This window comes from Phocoena sinus, chromosome 15 (assembly GCF_008692025.1).
Source record: "Phocoena sinus isolate mPhoSin1 chromosome 15, mPhoSin1.pri, whole genome shotgun sequence".
NCBI lineage: Eukaryota > Metazoa > Chordata > Mammalia > Artiodactyla > Phocoenidae > Phocoena > Phocoena sinus.
This window is the reverse complement of record NC_045777.1, coordinates 27,459,451-27,478,099: the sequence shown is the minus strand read 5'-3', so window position 1 is coordinate 27,478,099 and position 18,649 is coordinate 27,459,451. Positions and strand designations below refer to the sequence as shown.

Sequence of the window (18,649 nt, the reverse complement as noted above, 5' to 3'; positions counted from 1 at the left end):
TCCGGATCCTGGAACAAGGCAGACACACTCCCACCTCAGGGCCTTTGCACTTGCCATAGCCCAAATGTCTTCATAGATTGCTCTCGCCCTTTAATTTGGGCTTTAGCCAAAAGTCTTCCCTGTCCACTCTATCTGAAATTTCACACACACGCACCTAAATCTAGCATTTTATATTCTCCTTCCTGGCTTCATTTTTTCCCAAAGCATGTATTACTATCTAACAGCATATTTTACTTCTTTATCTTGGTTATCTTTTGGCTGTTTCCCTCTTCCAGAGGGTGGGGACTTTTGTGTGTTTTGCTCATTGCTGTGTTCCTGGTGTCTAGAACAGTTTCGAACACGTAATAGTTGCCCATGGATTACGTTAAATGAATGAAGGAATCTCAGACTTTCATCTGGGATCAATTTCTTTTTGCCTGAAATATATCCTATAAGGCAGAGGCTCTCAGCCTGAGCTGTATGTTTGAATCACCTGGGGAACTTTTAAAAATCCTATGCCCAGGTCACATCTCAGATCAATTGATTCAGAATATCTGGGGTGGGTCCCCAGGTATCAGGAGTTTTTAAGCTCTTTGGTGAGTTCTCTTTGGTGAGAACTGTTGTATTAGAAGTCCCTGTAGGGTGAGTCTTCTCGTGACAAACTTTCTTGGTTTTTGTTTGAAAAATCTTTATTTAGACCTCACTCTTGAGAGACGTTTTTGCTGGGTATAGAATTCTAGCTGGCATTTCAGCACCTTAAAGACAGCATTCCATTGTCTTCTGGCTTCCATTGTTGCTGTTAAAACATCTTCACCTGTCAATCTAACTGCTGTTCTTTCTTTAAATAGCTTTATTGAGAAATAATTTATATACTATAAGATCCACCCATTTAAAGTGTACAATTTAATAGTTTTTAGTACAGAGTTGTACAACTATCACCATGATCTAATTTTAGAACATTTAAAAAATATATTTATTTTTATTTATTTGGCTGCGTCGAGTCTTAGTTGCGGCATGCGGGATCTTTGTTGCAGCATGCGGGATCTTTCGTTGTGGCGCACGGGCTCTTTGTTGCGGCACGTGGGCTCTCTAGTTTTGGCATGCAGGCTTAGTAGTTTCGGCACATGGGCTTTCTAGTTGTGGCGCACGGGCTCTAGAGCGTGTGAGCTTAGTTGCCCTGCGGCATGTGGGATCTTAATTCCCCGAACAGGGGGTTGAACCCACTTCCCTTGCATTGGAAAGCAGATTCTTAACCACGGGACCACCAGGGAAGTCCCTAATTTTATAACATTTTTACCACCCCCCAAAGAAACCCTGTACCCATAGCAGACACTATCTCCTACTCTCTAACCCCCTCTGCACTAGTCTACTTTTGGTCTCTATAGATTTTCCTATTCTGGACACTTTATGTAAATTTAGTCTTACAATATGTGGTTCTTTGTGATTGATTTCTTCCATTTGCATAATGTTTTTGAGGTTCATCCATGTTGTACTGTTGTTCTCTTGAAAGTAATCTCTCTGGTTTTTTTCCCTCTGACTGCTTTTAAGATTTTTTTCTTTGTCTTTTCACATTTTCACTATGATGTGTCTGTAAAAATTTATGGAGTCTCTTGCCTCTGTGATTAATGTCAGCTTTCTATCTCACTAGTTCCCTCTTTAGCCACATCTAATCTGTGGTTTAACCCATCTGTTGAATTTTTTATTTTGGTTATTGTATTTTTCATTTTAGAAGTTCTTTTAGGTTTTCAAATCCACTTTGTTACTTGATATAGTTTCCTATACTTTGGCCATAGTTTCAAACTTGTTATATATTTATTTAAGCACATTAAACATTTCTGTTTTATAATGTCTATCTGATAGTATTGCTGTCTGAACTCTGAGTGTCTGTTTCTGCTGGTTTTCACTCCTATTGCCTTGTTTTCTTCTTCTGAGCCTGCCGTTTTATAATGGTCACGTTCACCTGAGCCCTGAATTCACCAGCACAAATTTGTACTGGAGGCAGATACGTTCTTTCAGTGTTCTGGTCTTAGCCTTCATCCTTCAAGGGCAGAGCTGGCACTCACTTTGGACATTTTTCATCCCAGTGGGTAGACTCTGTAGTCATTCAAACCTGGGTTCAGTCCCATAGTTACACTATCTGTGTGGCCCTGGACAAAAGATTTCCCCTCTCTGGGCCTCAGTTTCTCCCTCTGTACAATGGTGATCATCATTGTCCCTCCCTCATAGGGCTGTTTTTAGGATCTGTATCAGTTATTGGTTATTGATACATAGCAAATTACCCCAAAACTTAGCATCTTAAAACAATATAAACATATAGATCTCACAGAGTTTCTATGGGTTAGGAATTCAGGAACAGTTTCTTAGGTAGTTTTTGGCTCAAGATCTCTCAGAGGTTGTAGTTAAGATGTTGGCTGGGGCTTCAGTTATCTGAAGGCCTGACTGAGGCTGGAGGATTGATGTTCAAGAAAGCCCACTCATAGGCCTGGTTGGTGCTGGTTATTTGCAGAATGTGTAAGTTCCTTACCACATGTATGTCTCCATAGGGTACTTGAGTGTCCTAGCAACATGGCAGCCGGCTTTTCCCAGAACAGATGATCCAGAAGAATAAGGCAGAAGCCATAATATATTTTATGGCCTGTACTTAAAGTCATACTCGTTTATTTTCACAGTTTCCTATTATTTACACTGTCAGCCCAGCTCAGGGTAGGAGGGAACTATATACAAGGGCATGGATACCAGGTGTTGCAGATCATCGAGGGCCATCTGGCTATCATGTATCAAATGAGATAGTGCATATAAAGCACTTAGAACCATGCCTGGCATGTAGTATGTGCCCGTAAACATTAACCATCCCTAATAAGTGTCCTGGCTCTGCTCTAGGCATGTAGGATCTACACAGCAACCACTTGCATTTACAAACATTTATTGAGCAGCTCTGTGTGCCAGGCACTGTTCTTGGAGCCAGGGAGACAGTTGTAAACAAAGCGTATCCTTGGACTTATGAAACTCACGCAAACAAATGATAGAGAATGTCCTGCCAGGTGGTGCTAAGTGCTGTGCAGAGCCACAAAGCCAGGTGAGGGGAGAGAGAACAAGGAGGGAAAGAGGGCTACATGTCTCTCCCCAGGATGCTGGTACAACTTAGGTGGTGGCTGAGATTTTGACCTGATAAAGCCCCCCACATCTGTGAACCCATCCTAGCATCATAGGCAGGTAGAATTTATGCCCTCTTTACACCCATTTGCAAACAAACCAGAGAGGCGCTAACATGAGCTCTCTGAGTCCCCAGGGAGGCAGGATTTCTCCAAACACAGAGGTTCTCCTACTCGGATGCTCAGCAGCACCACCCAGGGTGATTGTTAAGATTCAGAACCCCAAGTGTTCTAACTCACTAGGTCTGGGCAGTGTCCAGGGATCTGCATTTTAAACAAGCACCCTAGGGGACTGACTGACCACCTCTGAGAACCCAGTTCTTCGGGCTTCAGCGTGTAGGGGAGGGCATGCCCGCTCTGAAGAGTCTCTAGGTCCAGCCTCAAGGGAAGGGCAGGGCTTAACCACACAAAAGGAAGGGAACAGTCTGAGGCCCAGAGACACCGAGCAGTTGGCCCAGGGATCTACTACCTGCAGGTTCGGTTCTAGGTACACTGTAGTCAACTTACTTGATCAAGTATACATCGTGTAGTCTATTGAAGAAAAAAAAAAGGCCACATATTATATTCAGGTCCTCCCACTGAGAGGGAGAATTAATTTCCCCACCTCCTGGATCTGTCCGTGGGACATGCCGATGTGACAGAAGCACGGCTTGGGCACTGGGATTTGTTCTTGTTGCTTTTTGAAACCCCAAGACCACCCCAGGAAGGAGCCAGCGCTGAGTCTGTTGGAGGCTGAGACCACGTAGAGCCGAGATGAGCCATCCTAGCCAAGGCTCCCTGGAGCCTGCCAATCGGCAGACAAGTGAGTGAAGCTGAGCTGTCCTGGTGAGCCACCCTTTGCCTGCAGCCGCGTGAGTGACCAGCTAAGCCCAGCCCAAACTGCTGACACAGACAGTCACGAGCCACTATGTTTGGAGGTTTGTAATGCAGCAAAAACCGATACAGCCTAGTTACTGGGGAAGAGAATTTTCCTTCCTTCTCTTGTGGCAAGTTTTTCTTAGTCATGGTAATTAACATTAACTGCCCAACAGACAAACTGCAAATTGCAAAGACTTAACATAGGAAGCTTCATTTCTTGCTCAGTAAAATCCAGCGTGGATCTGGTGGTCCTCCTCTATCTTGTAGCTAAGGGAACGCATGGCCTCAAGTAGTTGTGGCAGGGAAAGACAGGGATTGAGGCCCATCAGCTTTCAGTTGCTTTAGCCCAGAAGTGACCACTCCTATGTCACTTCTACACACACACCATTGGTCAGAACTAGTCCTGTGACTGTAAGGGAGGCTAGGGCATGTAGGGGAGCATGGGACTTATTGGTGACGCTTGTCTTTGCCACAAAGAACATACCAGGTGTAATTAATTTCTTCATTTGTGTGGTTATCTGTTTAACATCTGTCTCCTCTGTTAGACTGAAGTCCATGAGGGCAGGGACCACGTTGCATCCGTCTTGCATAGGACCGGCTCTACCGTTGGTTGGCATTAGGAATAGTTGTTGAATTCCTAGGTGAATGAATAATCGGGCAGGCCACGGTGTGATATTTTGTGTTGAGTTCCCAATTGCATGTAAAATCCCCAATTAAATTTCTAACAGTCCCTCTCTCCCTGTAATATATAAAGTAATATATATGTATTACCTTTGATATTGTAAAACTCTCATACAGTGATCATTCAATGAATACAAAGAGAACACGAAAGTCCCCACTAATTGCAGTCAGGGGTGTGGTTATGTGCATTGTACTGCTTGGCGAGAGTGGATGTGTATTTTTTTTTTTTTTTGGATTTGCATTTTTATGTGACAGTTTTCTTGTGGCTGCCGCAGTGTGGCCTTAGCAAAAGTTCCTGCTTCAAGGCAAAACCAGGTGGGTTGTTCTCTCTGTTGTGTGGTTTTGGATGAATCTTTTGCTCTCTCTCAACCTCATTTTTCAGGAATTCAGTGGCTGTCCAGTGGTCAGGCCTCCACGCTTTCACTGCCATGGGCCTGGATTCAATCCTTGGTCGGGGAACTAAGACCCCACAAGCCACGTGGTGTGGTCAAAATAAATAAATAGTAAACCTCATTTTTCTTATCTGTGAAATGACAAGAGCATCTGCCTCATGGAGTTGTCGTGAGGCGTAGATGAGTCTCTCCGTGTAATGTAGATAAAGACCTGCCACTTGGCAGCCCCCGTTTTCTATAAGCTGTCCCCCCTTGCCCTTGTTCCACAGGCACCGGGGAGAACACAGCTTGTGAGGGAGCTGGGGCAGGATCTATGGGAGGGTTTGGGGGAAGGGTGAAAGTTGGGGACTGCTCCATGAGACCCTAGACAGAGCTAGGCCCTGTTCTGGGTGATGCTGGGTGCACAGAGAGGAGGCTGACTTGTCCCTGTCTATATTAGTTAGCATTTGCTGTGTAACAAAACACCCTAAAACTTAATGGCTTAAAACAATGATCATTTTATTTAGCCCATGATCCTGTGGGTCAGTTGGGGAATTCTTCTGGTCTGGGTCAGCCTGACTGAACTCTGCATTTGTAGTCAGCTGGGGGGTCAACTGCTGGCTGGAGGATCTAGGATAGCTTCCTTCACCTGTCTGCAGTTAGCAGGCTATTGGCCGAGCTACCGCAGTTCTCTTCCTCGTGCTTTCTCCCGCTACCTCCTCCTTCTCAGAATTTGATTTTGTTCATTTATCACTACCCCACCCTCCCAACCCCCCACACGTAGCATGAGCCTCAGGGAGGCTGCTCCCACCTACAGCTGGAGAACTGGCATGATTAATTAACATAACTGCATTTCCCTTGCTGGTGATTGGCCAGGAGGTCACAGTGGCCCAGTTCTGGCCAAAACGTCTGTTAGGAGTGCTCCTGGGAAAGATTTCCCCATCCCATGGAAAAGCTAGAGAGAGAACAACTAACTCTGACTGAGGACTTGTTACGCCAGCCACAGTTTATTCGAAGTGCTTTAGCTAAAATAACCCATTTGATTCTCTTGAGTTAGGTATTATTATCCCTCATTTTACAGATTAAGAATCTGAGGTATAGAGTGATTCAGAAACTTGCCGAGCGTCAAACAGCTAGTGAGTGTTGGAGAAAGGATTTAATTCCAGGTAACCTGACTCCGGAGTACTGAGTTCTCAAGTACTACCACGCCACCCTCCTTCTTCCTCTGGTCATGGGTCTCTCTTATGTGACACCTGGGACTGCTGTAGCCATTGTACCAGCAGTTACCTGGGACAACAGAGCAAAGAGACAGAATGAGCCTAGGGAGCCAGGTCCTTGCTAACAGCTCTGAGAGCCGAATCAACCAGCGTGAAGCCCATTCCCTGCCTGTCGACCTCTTGCTTTGTGTGAAATACGTTTTCTTCTTTTCAAAGCCACTTTAACTCACGGTTTCAGTTACATGCAGCCAAAAAGTATCCTGAGACACCAAGACATCCAGAAGGAACACAGGGAATGAGGGAAGACCTACTGGGTCTTCTGTTCTCATGAACCACTCAAGCTGAGATTGACACACAAGGCCTCTGGCCTTTCACCCTGGGGCTGGTTTGGAGGCAGGGAAAACTCATAGGAGATGGGGAGGAGAAGATGGATGAAATAACCAGGAGAAAATGACAGTACTTCATAATTCCTTTATTAGGCACAAGATAAAAACATATACTCATGGCATCCAAAACCCACAGTGTTGACATAGGGTCCTGGACCCCAAGTGTCCCCAGAACAGAGCTTGGGACTTTTCAGGAGGCCAGGGGACAGAACCTGCCTGATACCGGCCCCCAACTCCGGTGCTCAGGTCAGGGGTCACTGAGGTGGACAGGCCTGGCCCTTCACTCCAAACTACTCTTTGAGTTAGATGAAGACCAGCCTCACCATTTGCACTCTTGATCTTCTAGCCCAAATCCTTGGCTCAGGCCTGGATGGAGAAGCCCTTGACCAAGAGGACAGAGCTGCTGGGAGCACAATTCCCAGCATGGTCTGGGCTCTAGAGTCCTGAGTTACAGGGGAGGGGCCTGGAGCCTTTGGCACAGGGATGCTTCCCTTTCTCTGAAAAGGTGCAAGATACAAAGGCAGCTGGGTTGTTTGTGAAAGGGACTGTCCCATGTCAGAGGTGCCTGGGCATCAGCATGAGTGGATGCCGATACCTGCACTGTGGGTGCTCAGTGTAGACACTGCCCGGTGGGCATGGAAAATGTCGTCAACTCTGTCAGCAGGAGCTTCGTCTCTGTCGTTCACTGCTGTGTTCCCAGCACTGGGAGCGGCGCTTGACACAGTGAGCTCCCGAGGACTCGGTGAGGCACGCGCTCACGCGCACAGGTGTGTGCATCCAGCACGCTCCATGCACACTTCCTCCCCTCTCCCTCCCAGAAGGCACTTAAGGTTCGGCTCAGTTCAAAGAGGCAGGAGAGAGCTTAGAGATACCCCAGCCTCAACTGGCAGTCTGGGGCTGAGAGTCCAGTAGGGTCGCGTTAGCCGTAGAGACACACATCTCTCTCTCCCTCCTCCTCCACCTCCTCCTCCACCTCCTCCAGCCCCAGCCCTTCTGGGACCACCTGGTCAGCCTCGCAGAGGCTGGATCGCGAGGGGGGTGTAGGGATCACATTCTCCCGCAGCCAAGGGTGCAGCAGGATGGCTGAGGCCGTGAGCCGCTCAGCTGGCTCCCTTCGGAGGAGGCAGCGGACCAGGCAGCGGGCCGGGGCCGAGAGGCCCTCGGGCAGGGCGAAGGCTCCACGGTGGATCTTGCCAAAGAGCAGAGCAGGCTCTGAGTCCTGGAAGGGGTAGTGGCCAGCCAGCATGGTGAAGAGGGCCACGCCCAGGCTCCAGACGTCTGCCGCCTTGCCCGAGTAGGATGGCTGGGAACTGAGGATCTCGGGGCCCACATAGGCTGGGCATGCGTGCTTGTCCCACAAGGAGTCGTCAGGCCCGGTCAGCACACAGGCATCCTCCAGGTTCTCCAGCACCAGCTTTGTCCTGTGCAGGGGGAGAGACAGGGGGTCAGATAGTGGGACCCCCACGCCACCACCCTACATTGTCACACTTAATGGCACCCGTTTCCCAAGTGCCTGCTGGCATTTGCCAGACATGAGCCAGTCCTGTGAGGCTGGATCATTGATTAATCCCGTATTACAGATGAGGAAGTCTAGGCTCAGAGAGATTAAGTCATGTCTTAAGGTCACAGAGCAATTAAATTTGAACTAGGACTCTGAGAGGAACACATTTCCCAACTGTCTGTGGGGCAGGGGCCCGGTGTGGGGAGGTGGGTACTCAGGTGGCTGAGGGCATTAAGCCTCTATTAAGCCAGATGCAAACTTAGGGTCTAGGCAGGTAACAAAATTAGAAGTAGGAAGTGGGGACTGTGCCAACTATCTCAGCACAAACCCTGCCTAAAAAGGGCACCACTAACAACATTACAGTCAGTATTTGGAGTGTCCTCTGCGAACCTGACCCTGGGCTGAGCTTCTACCTGGTGTATGTCATTTCACCCTCACACAACCGATGAGGAAGAGGCCATTTTGCAGCCACGGGAAGCAGGGCTGGGATTGAATCCTGGCTCTCTCCAGCCCAGAGCCAGCGCTATGAGCTGCTTATGTAGTTCCCAGGTGGCTCCATGGTCCCCTTTTCCACAAGAGAAGTCAGAGATCATATTTTAATGAAAAAAATCCCAGCTTTTAAAAAGTTAGCAACCAATTTTATTTATTTTTTTAATTAATTAATTAATTTTGGCTGCACTGGGTCTTTATTGTGGTGCACTGGGTCTTTATTGTGGTGCACGGGCTCTCTAGTTGTGGCGCAGGCTCAGTAGTTGCGGCACGCGGGCTTAGTTGAGGTATGTGGGATCTTAGTTCCCTGACCAGGGATCGAACGGGGGCCCCCTGCATTGGGAGCATGGATAACCACTGGACCACCAGGAAAGTCCCTTTTTTCTTTTTTTAATTTTTTGGCCATGCCCTGTGGCCTGTGGGATCCCAGTTCCCTGACCAGGGATCAAACTTGGGGCCCCCGCAGTGGAAGCCTAAAGTCCCAACCACTGGACCACCAGCGGATTCCCGCAACCAATTTTAATTAAAAACACAAACGAACAGGAATGTGGGGCAAAAAAAAAAAGGGTGTGTAGACCACCATTTGCAACTTCTGCTTTAAATAACTCCCACGGGGCTTCCCTGGTGGCACCGTGGTTAAGAATCCGCCTGCCACTGCAGGGGACATGGGTTCGAGCCCTGGTCTGGGACGATCCCATATGCTGAAGAGCAACTAAGCCCGTGTGCCATAACTACTGAGCCTGTGCTCTAGAGCCCACGAGCCACCACTACTGAGCCCGCGTGCCACAACTACTGAAGTCCACGTGCCTAGAGCCTGTGCTTGGCAACAAGAGAAGCCACCACAATGAGGAGCCCGTGCACCGCAACAAATAGTAGCCCCCGCTAGCCACAACTAGAGAAAGCCCGTGTGCAGCAATGAAGACCCAACGCAGCCATAAATAAATTAATTAATTAATTATAAATAACTCCCACAGAGCACTCTAGACTACTTTAATAGGAAGCTTACTATTACCACTGCTATTAATCTTGTTCCCATGGCACCACTTCCTGGGTGCCTGTCTGAAAATGCTGACTGGTCCTGTGAATCACTGCACAGGGGGTGGGCTGAGGTGTTAGCATTATTGGCCCATTTTTCAGATAAAGAAGTCAAGGTTCGGGGCTTCCCTGGTGGCGCAGTGGTTGAGAGTCCACCTGCCGATGCAGGGGACACGGGTTCGTGCCCCGGTCCGGGAAGATCCCACATGCCGCGGAGCGGCTGGGCCTGTGAGCCATGGCCGCTGAGCCTGCGCGTCCGGAGCCTGTGCTCCGCAACGGGAGAGGCCACAACAGTGAGAGGCCCGCGTACCGCCAAAAAAAAAAAAAGAAGTCAAGCTTCAGGCAGGTGAAGCCATTGCTCAAGGACAAACTGCAAGTTAAAAAGTAGAACCAGAATTTGAACCCAGGTTTGTCTGATTCCACCATCCCTCTTCTGATGGTGCTTCTCAAACTATTGCCTTGAAAAGGGAAGAAAGTACTTTTCTCACTTCTGGGTGGTCTGGGGGTGTTGTACTCACCCTAAGCTCAAAATTATTTGAAGCTGTGTATTAGCTTAAAAATCATTATAAAACTTACATTCCACTTCTTACCAAAAGCATGTTCATTTTAGTATAGAATGTAAAAGGAATTCGAAAACCACCCTTAGGCAAACATCCTAGGAATAACTGCTACAGGCAGAATGGATGGTGGCTGAAATTAGTGGGTGAAAGTTTAAGGAGAAACAGGAGATTTACATGCAGAGCCTGAAAGAACCTCAGAGTACTGATTAATTACAAGGTATTGCCCAAGGTATTTATTTATTTATTTATTTATTTATTTATTTATTTATTTATTTTTGTGGGCCTCTCACTGTTGTGGCCTCTCCCGTTGCGGAGCACAGGCTCCGGATGCGCAGGCTCAGTGGCCATGGCTCACCGGCCCAGCCGCTCCGTGGCATGTGGGATCTTCCCAGACCGGTGCATGAACCCATGTCCCCTGCATCGGCAGGCGGACTCTCAACCACTGCGCCACCAGGGAAGCCCTCAAGGTGTTTATTAATTATAAATGGTAAATTAGGAAACTTCCAGTGGAGAATCTTGGCAGAAGCCACCTTAACCAAAGATTGAGGTTAACATCACAGCAATCCGTATCAGCAGCCCGTATCTCCTGATAGGATGGGCTGAGAAGGCCCTATGGCTTCTGTGGTATTCTTGCCAAAAATGCGTGACCTCAATCTAACTGTGACCAGAACATCAGTCAAGGCCTGAGCCGTGGCCACGCTCACCTCTCCGGGTCAGTAAAGACGAAGCGCTGCAGCTTGAGGTCGCGCAGGACCAGCCCGTGCTGGTGGCAGTGTGCCAGGATGGTGGCCATCTGGCGGAAGAGCGCTGCGGCCTCGGGCTCCAGGAGGCGCCGCCGGCGGCGCACCAGGCTGTGCATGTCCCCATGCGGCCGTGGGAAGAAGGCGTAGAGGTGCCGCGTGCCTGTCAGGACCTCCACCGGCCGGGCCACATGGCAGTGGTGGGGCAGCCGCAAGTAGGGCTCCAGCACCGCCAGGGCCTCGCAGGCCGGGTACATCTGTGGGAGCATGGTGTGAACACGGGTGGGGACCCCGTGGGGCCCAGGTCAGCCTTGCAGCCAGTCACAGCCAACTACTGTGTGCTGGGCCTTGTGCCCCAGCGCTTCAGCAGCAGGTCACTCAATCCTGACCAAGCGGAGGGCCACATGGCCAGCAAGGGACAGAGCTGCGACTGAATTCCTGTTCTCCATCATCTGTGCTCTTAGCTGCGAGCTCATATGGCCTTAAACCTCAGATAATTTAAAATAACAGGTAACCTGAACAAAAATAACCCCCCCAAACAGAGGGAGTCCAAAAGAGGAGATCATGCAGAAGTAACTCATCCTTCCCCTCATCATCAATATGGCTACCATTCTCTAGGATTCACTGCCCACCCACCCTTTCCTTTATTCCACAAGCAGGCATTGAATGCCTACCTGTACCAGCCACTGGGGCGCTAACTTGACTGACAGCCATGGTCCCTGCCCTCCTAGTGCCCATAGTCCAATACATGAGACAGTAAACAGGCCAAAAAAGCTAAATACTTACAAATTCTGATGAGAATTACAAAGGAATGCTGGAATAAAGAGTATTCTGGCAGGGGGCACCTATTTTAGAAAGTGTAGTCTGGAAGGGACTCTGAGGAAGTGACCTGAATGATTGAGGTGCCCAAGGGATAAGCTTTCTAGGTGGGAGGCACAGGAAGTGCAAAGGCCCTGAGGCAGGAAAGAACCTGAGCTGCTCTAGAAACCCAGCCAAAGATCAGTATGGCTAAAATGGGGTGGGGGAGGAAGGTGGGGCCTGTGGTGAGAGTGGGGAGATTGTGGGGAAACATGCTAGGGGCTTTATGGACATTAGATGGAAACCTTGCCATATTCCTGAAAGGATGTTCAGAGGAAGGTGACTTGGAAGCCACATAGCTAATCAGTGGTAGAGCAGTCTACTCACTTTGGTTTATCTGCCTTTAAACCCCTTGCTTGTTATTTTGTCTGTGACACACAGAAAATAAAAATAAATAAATAAAGCATATACATATTTAATCCACGAAAAAATGTAAGTAGATGCATTAAAACAAAACAGTTGGGGTGGCTTGGAGGCAATAATCCAAAAACGGAGACTTTTTTAAAAGTCAGGGCAAGTGCATCCCTGCCTCTGAGCATTTGCACTTGCTTTTCCTGCCACCTGAATGTTCTCCTCTAGATACCCACAGGGCTGGCTCCCCCAGTGCAAGTCACTGCTCAAAGTCACCTCCTCAAAGAGGTCTTTCTGGACTTCCCAGCTAAGATCACCTTCACCCCCTCCCCTCCCCACACCCTTCTCTCCCAGCTCCCAGTTTTTCTCCATAGCAGTTAAGATCACCTGATGTACATTTCACTCATTCACCCCCAGCGCGAACTGTGGAGGCAGAGCTTGGTCTACTTTTGAGCCACAGCAGCTACATGGTGCATGGTGCATGGCACATACAAGTGCTCACTGAGAGTTTGTTGAATTAATGAATAAGGCAATAATCTAGGAAGACAGGATGTAGATCTTTCTACACACCGACCAGAAAAGCCTAGGCAATGTGGAAACGGCAGGTCGGCCCCCACAGTTCATGCTGGACATAGGAACAGGCACATCCCAGAAGATTTCTTTAAATGTTCCTGAATGTCCGGGACCATGTGAAAGCATGGTGCTTCTGGCTCCAACTTGCCATGGTCATTCCTCTCAGCATGGACCTCCCTCCCCAGGGGAACAGAAAAAAACCTGTGGTGCTGCAGGAAGGGGACCCAGAGTTCAGGGGTTCCTTAGAGCACCTGGGGTAGCCCTGGGGACCGGCATCGGGCAGCCCAGAGCCCAGTGTGATGTCCAGATCTGGCCCTGCCCGCTGCACCCCCATCAACAGGAGCTGCTCCTCCCAGGTGGATGGAGGCTTCAGTCCCTCTGCCTCTCTGTGCCTTCCCAAGGGGACCCAGCCCCCTTCTACCCCTCCCTGTGTACCTGGGTCTCCCTATCCTCCTTACCCCTGCCCACCAGAGCAAACCTGCCCTGCTTGTATCTGAACCACCTGTCCTAGCATGAGGCCCACGGCTCTGGGCTTAACCTGCTTGGGCCCAATCTCAGCTCTGACACCTCTTGGCTTTGTGAGGTGGCAAGTAACCACAGCTTTCTGAACCTCAGAGCCTGTCCTCTATCTATAGAATGGGCCCAATAATAGTAACTACCTCATAGACTATGTGAAGATTAGAGGAGTGATGCAGACCAGACAATCAACATAGTACCTGGTGCACAGTAAATACCTATGATTATGCTTTCTCATCTCTGTCCTTGTGAGCTGAGACCTGGCAGCGTCCTGTATGGGTCACTTGGCCCTGCCTGTTGCCTGAATTCTGCCAAGAACTCTGATTTCTGTCAGGAACCCTGGACTGCGCCCTAGGATCCAGGCTTGATGCCATGTGGCTTCATGCACGGCCCTTCTCCTCTCGACCTCAGTCTTTCCATCTGTAAAATGGCCACTGGTAGGCCCAATGACCTCCAGGCTCCCAGGAGTTCTGATGTCTACCATATCTCATCTTACCCTGTGCAAATACTTTAAATGGCTCCCCAGAGCCTAGTGGGGGCTTCTTCCTAATGCTTTCACAACCAGTGGCAGCGAGCTCTCATCTGCTGGCCCTGTCTGCACCCCCTCTCCACTCCGGCCATAATGAAGTCCTTTTAATTCTCTGAAGTGCCATGCCCTCAATCCTGTAGGCCTCTGTTTCCCCTGCCTGGAACTCCCTTCTCCCACTTTTCCCTGGTTGACTCCTACCCAGCCTTTTCTGACTCTGCCTTTGAATATACTGGAGGCTTCTCTGTGCTCTCATGGCCCCTAAGTTCCACCCCAGCAACATTTATCCTACTATGGGGCCTAAGCTGTGAATTCCCCCAGGGCTGGGACCATCTGCTTTACCTCTCGGTTTCAGCCCAGCCTGGAGCTTGACAGAGAGCTGGGGATTCACTGGTTGCTTCCCCAACAAAAACAGAACTAAATTAATATAAGGGTCCCTCAGCCCTGGCAATCCTTTCCCAGCCCCCTGTGATGCTTGGGGACAGTGGTCCCTGGGGCATGTACCTTGCAGATGTACTCCGTGCCTGTGGGGCAGTGCAGGGTGCGGTAGGTCCGGCTGCCCTCCTCAGGCTCCAGGAGAACATAGGGTCCAAGCCTGGAGGCAGTGGTCACAGCAGGGGTGTGAACTGGAGCAGGGGGTGGGCTCAGGGGCAGTTGGCAGGAGGGCAGCCTGGGCTGGGGCCCACATCGAGCATGTTTCTGGGTGGGACACTCTGTGTCTAGGTCATCATCCAACTCCAACCGCTTCTTCCTGGAGGGGGCACCCTCAGGAATAGCCAGAGCGGTGGCTTGCATCTAGAAAGAAGGGGAGAAAAGCACTAAAATAAGGCTGCTCGGTGTCCCCTCTTTTCGTCTGCTGGTGGGAGGGTACACTGGCACAGCCTTTATGAAGGGTGACTCGGCGGTATGCATTAAATGGACAAATGCGTATACCCTTGACTGGGTGTCCCACTTCTGGGAATTTATCCTCCAATTTAAATGCCTACCAAAAAATTAAATATGTGAAAGGCTGCTAATCAGAGCCTTGTGTCTAACAGCAAAAAGCAGGAAATTCCCCCAGATGTCCTGCAGTAGAAGACTGGTTAAAACATCACGGTACAGCCACACAGTGGAATACTATACAGCTCTGAAAAAGACCAGGAACTCTCTACATACTGATGCAATGATGCAAGTACAAGGTTATCCCTACAGCCCATACGATAGAAACAATTAAATGCCCATCATTAGGAGACTGGTTAAATACATTATATTTCTCTATATGTGGAACAGTTGTAGCCATATAAGACTGAGGAAATTCTTTATGTGCTAATTGGAAAGATCTCCAGAGTGAAATGTTAAGTGAAAAAAAAGTACAGTGGAGAGGTGGACTTGATGGTTGGTGAGAGGGAGGAAGAGAGACTTTGCACTGTATCTGTTGAGTGCTGTAGTATAGGCAGCTATTACCTCTGAAAGGTAGGGAGGGATGCAAGGAGGGGGAGGGGGAGTAGGGATGATGAAGGATGATGAATCAGTGTATACTGAATTTACATATGAATGGATGTTCTGGAATGAATATACTTATTGTCAAGTGAACAAAGCTAGCTGCTGAACAATGTACCCAAGATGATCTCATTTATGTAAAAAACCCCACCAGCATGTAATATGATGTATCTGCATATTTGTATATATAGGTGTGTAAATGCACAGGAAAAGGTCTGGAAGGACCCAGACTAAATTGGCCACAGTAGCTTCTGGCCTCCTGAGAGACTCCAGGAGAGGAAGGGATTTGGTAGGGAGGCAAGGGAATTTTCAATTTCAATAATTTAAAATAAAGATTCCACATTCATTTAGTGCTTGAGTATTTCAAATCAGATGGAGTGTATTTCTTTTTTAAAAGGTGAACTTTGTCTACATGCAGAGTTAGTCCACCAGCCAGCTCAGTTTCACCATCAGGTGAGAATGAGGCAGGGAGGGGAGGTCTCTCAAAGCCCCAAGATTCACTCATTCAACTTCAGAGGAAGCACCCCACACCCCCACCCCGGGTACAGCTGTGTCACTGTGTGTGCGGTGGGTGGAGGAGAGGGCAAAGGCATGTCAGGGAGGAAAGGCTCTCTCCAGGACCCGTCTGCCCACCCATCCAGGCTCCAGATGAGGAACAAGGAGACCCAGGTATGAGGTGTGAGAGGGAGACAGACTTCAGCCACGTGAAGACCTTCCCAACAGTCCTAGGCAGGATTGGGGGAAACATCACTCAGTCAGTTCTCTGACTGAAGCCCATCTCTCCAATCATGCCAAATGCATGGGCTGCCAAATACATGGGCTCCCAAATGCATGGGCTGCCTTGGGAGGGAGGGAGCCCCCATCTCGAATGAAAGACCATAATCCCATCTTGGTAAGAATGCATTAGGGGGTGACTGTAATCAGATATTCCCTGGATGTCATCCTGGCTCAGACCCTTCCTGGCTGGAGAGCCCTAGGCAAGTTCTTCAAAATTTCTGAGCCTCCATTCCCTCATCTGTAAAGTGGATGTAAACCCCGTAAGATTTTTGTAATGATGAAATGAAAATACAAATAAATTAACATGGCCCTGTTGCAGGGTAGGTGCAGGAAATGGTCACTGCTGTTGGTTTGTTATTATTATTATCATTATTACTCACAGCTGAAGATGCTGACGTGCTACCCTTGGGAGTCTCAGAAACTTCTTCAGGGATGAGGTTAGGATGACACTCCTTACTGCACTGGCTATTCAGAGAGTAAAGCAAGATGATCCCTGTCTGTGTAGATGCTTTGTGCCCTGCAAAGCCTGAGACTCCCTGGAGTGGCTCTCCCATGGCCACATCGGCACCCCAGGCTGCTCTTGCCCTATCCAGGGCTCAGAGCCTGGTAGGGCCTGGGATGAGCTCCATTGGACAGATGGGGTAACTGAGTCTATAGGTGAACAAGGGAATTTGCATGCCACAGGGCAAGATTAAAATCTCTGCAGTAGGATGGAGGCAGCCCCTAATTTCTACCTCTTGCTTGTTCCCTGACACTCCCAGGGGAATAAGGGCGGGTCATACCAAACACACATATTCACACAACCCAGGGCAGACGGGTGTACACACGCCCCCCCCAAAACACACTCTGTCCAAGCCAGCCAGCCAAGGCACACATACAAGGCAGAGAGGGGCACCCACATTATTAAGAGACACACACCTCGCCCTCCACCGGCAAGCTTGCACGCACACGCACACAGAGCTCTCCCAACTATCATACTCACGACTGCAGGACGGATACCAACAAGGCCACACGCTCAGTCTGACCCCCCCGCCCACCCCGCCCCCACGCCCCCACAGCGAAGGCAGTGGGCGGCCTCGCCCCGTCCTCGGCAGCCGGGATCGGAAGCCGTGGGAGAGGAAGCGGCGGAGAGGCGGGGGTCCCGGAGCAGAAGGTTCAGCGGAAACCGAGGGCCGGCGAGGGGCCTGGGAGGGGCGTGCAAAGGCAAGGAGGCTGGGCCCCTGGGCTGAGATAAGAGCCCTCGCCCCCACACCCCAGAATCAACAGGTACAACACACACAGTCGGCAACAACAGAATACGCGCGCATCCTACAGCTCGCAAACCGGTAGCCGTCAGGCCCGTCACACCCGTGGCCCATGCCCTCACGCCGCGCGCGTCCTGGCTGCCCTTGACCCTGCGCCGCCCCCGCCCCCGCGCCCACCGGCACCGCCGTCCCCGCACGGCCCGCAGCTGCCGCCCGGTGCTCAGCCCTCCCGCATAGCTCGCAAGGTCCCCGGAGACACAGCCCCACCCGGACCCCACTGGCCCACGCGGACCCCAGCAGATCCGCAAGGACACATTCCACAGGTAGACAGGCTCCCCCCGGCCCCCAGTGACCCCCACAGACCTCCTCGCACCCAGCCACACAACTCCCCTGCCCGCCCCACACTCACACAAATGCGGACACTACACACCCTCCGCCCCCGGGACACGCTGCCACGCCCCGTGGGTACGCATCCTCCCGCCAGCCTGCTCGGCCACGCTCGGCGACCCCACGCCCTGTGGGGCCGCGTCACCTGGGCCCGGCGGGAACACTCAGCCCAGGTCGCTCCCCGGACCGTGGGTTTCCTTAAAAGTTGTGTGTGTGTGTGTGTGTGTGTGTGTGTACGTGTGACACGCGGCAACACCAGCCGCCCCGAGGCTCCCGGCCGCCCCTCAGCCCCTCCGGCCGCAGCCTCCCGCCCCCGCCGGGTACCCTGCCCTCGCGCGCGACGGAGTCCTGGTGCCGGCCAAGCTCAGAGTCCCCAGGCACCCCCGGGTGGCCCGCGCTGCTCCGTCGTGGCTGAGCTTGGCTCCGGGTCGGGCTCTGGCTTCGGTCCCCAGCAGCCGGACGCGTGCGGAGGCGCCGCCGCTTCCGCTGCGAATGTCTCGGGGACGCCGAGCGCCGGGCTACAGCTCCGACCCGGGTGATGTAAACCTGAGCTAATCAGCCACTGCCTGATGCCCTCAGGCCCGGGATTGCACCATCCCCTGAGCCCCGCCCCCCGGGGTCACCTCCGAGGGCGCCCCGCCCCACCCCTTCCGTGCGGTCCGCGGGCGGTCCCGGAACCCCTCCCTGCCCTCTAGGGGTGTCTTGTCTCCACCCCCGCCCCCTGCCTACCCCTCCCGCCCCGTACTCGAAGATTCAAAGCGATGCCGGAGGCTGGCTCTCCCTATCACCTTGGAAAAAGCTTTTTGCTTTTCTGAGTCTCAGTTTTCCCATCTGTGAAATAGAAGAACATCCTTCTTTCTCAGGATGGGGCGGAGGAGAAAAAGAGCAAACCGTGACAGTTTTCTGGGTGCCCCGCCCCCCGCGGTAATAAAGCACTTGCCCACCATTGCTTTATTAAACTTTTAGGAG

The 18,649-nt window shown here is 50.7% G+C and overlaps 1 protein-coding gene across 2 annotated transcripts; it reads right to left on the bottom strand.

The window, feature by feature from the left end:
• Positions 1 to 6,709: 6,709 nt before the first annotated feature.
• TRIB3 (tribbles pseudokinase 3) lies at positions 6,710 to 18,230 on the bottom strand. 2 transcript variants are annotated; one of them, XM_032604462.1, is made up of 4 exons: positions 18,005 to 18,230; positions 14,298 to 14,588; positions 10,934 to 11,226; positions 6,710 to 8,065 (listed from the first exon to the last, which is right to left on the bottom strand). In XM_032604462.1, exons 2-4 carry the CDS (start codon positions 14,586 to 14,588, stop codon positions 7,564 to 7,566), a joined length of 1,086 nt encoding a protein of 361 aa, XP_032460353.1. In that variant the 5' UTR covers positions 18,005 to 18,230; the 3' UTR covers positions 6,710 to 7,563. The 2 variants fall into 2 exon arrangements, with proteins under 2 accessions (XP_032460353.1, XP_032460354.1); XM_032604463.1 differs by having other exon boundaries at positions 18,010 to 18,230.
• Positions 18,231 to 18,649: the final 419 nt, after the last annotated feature.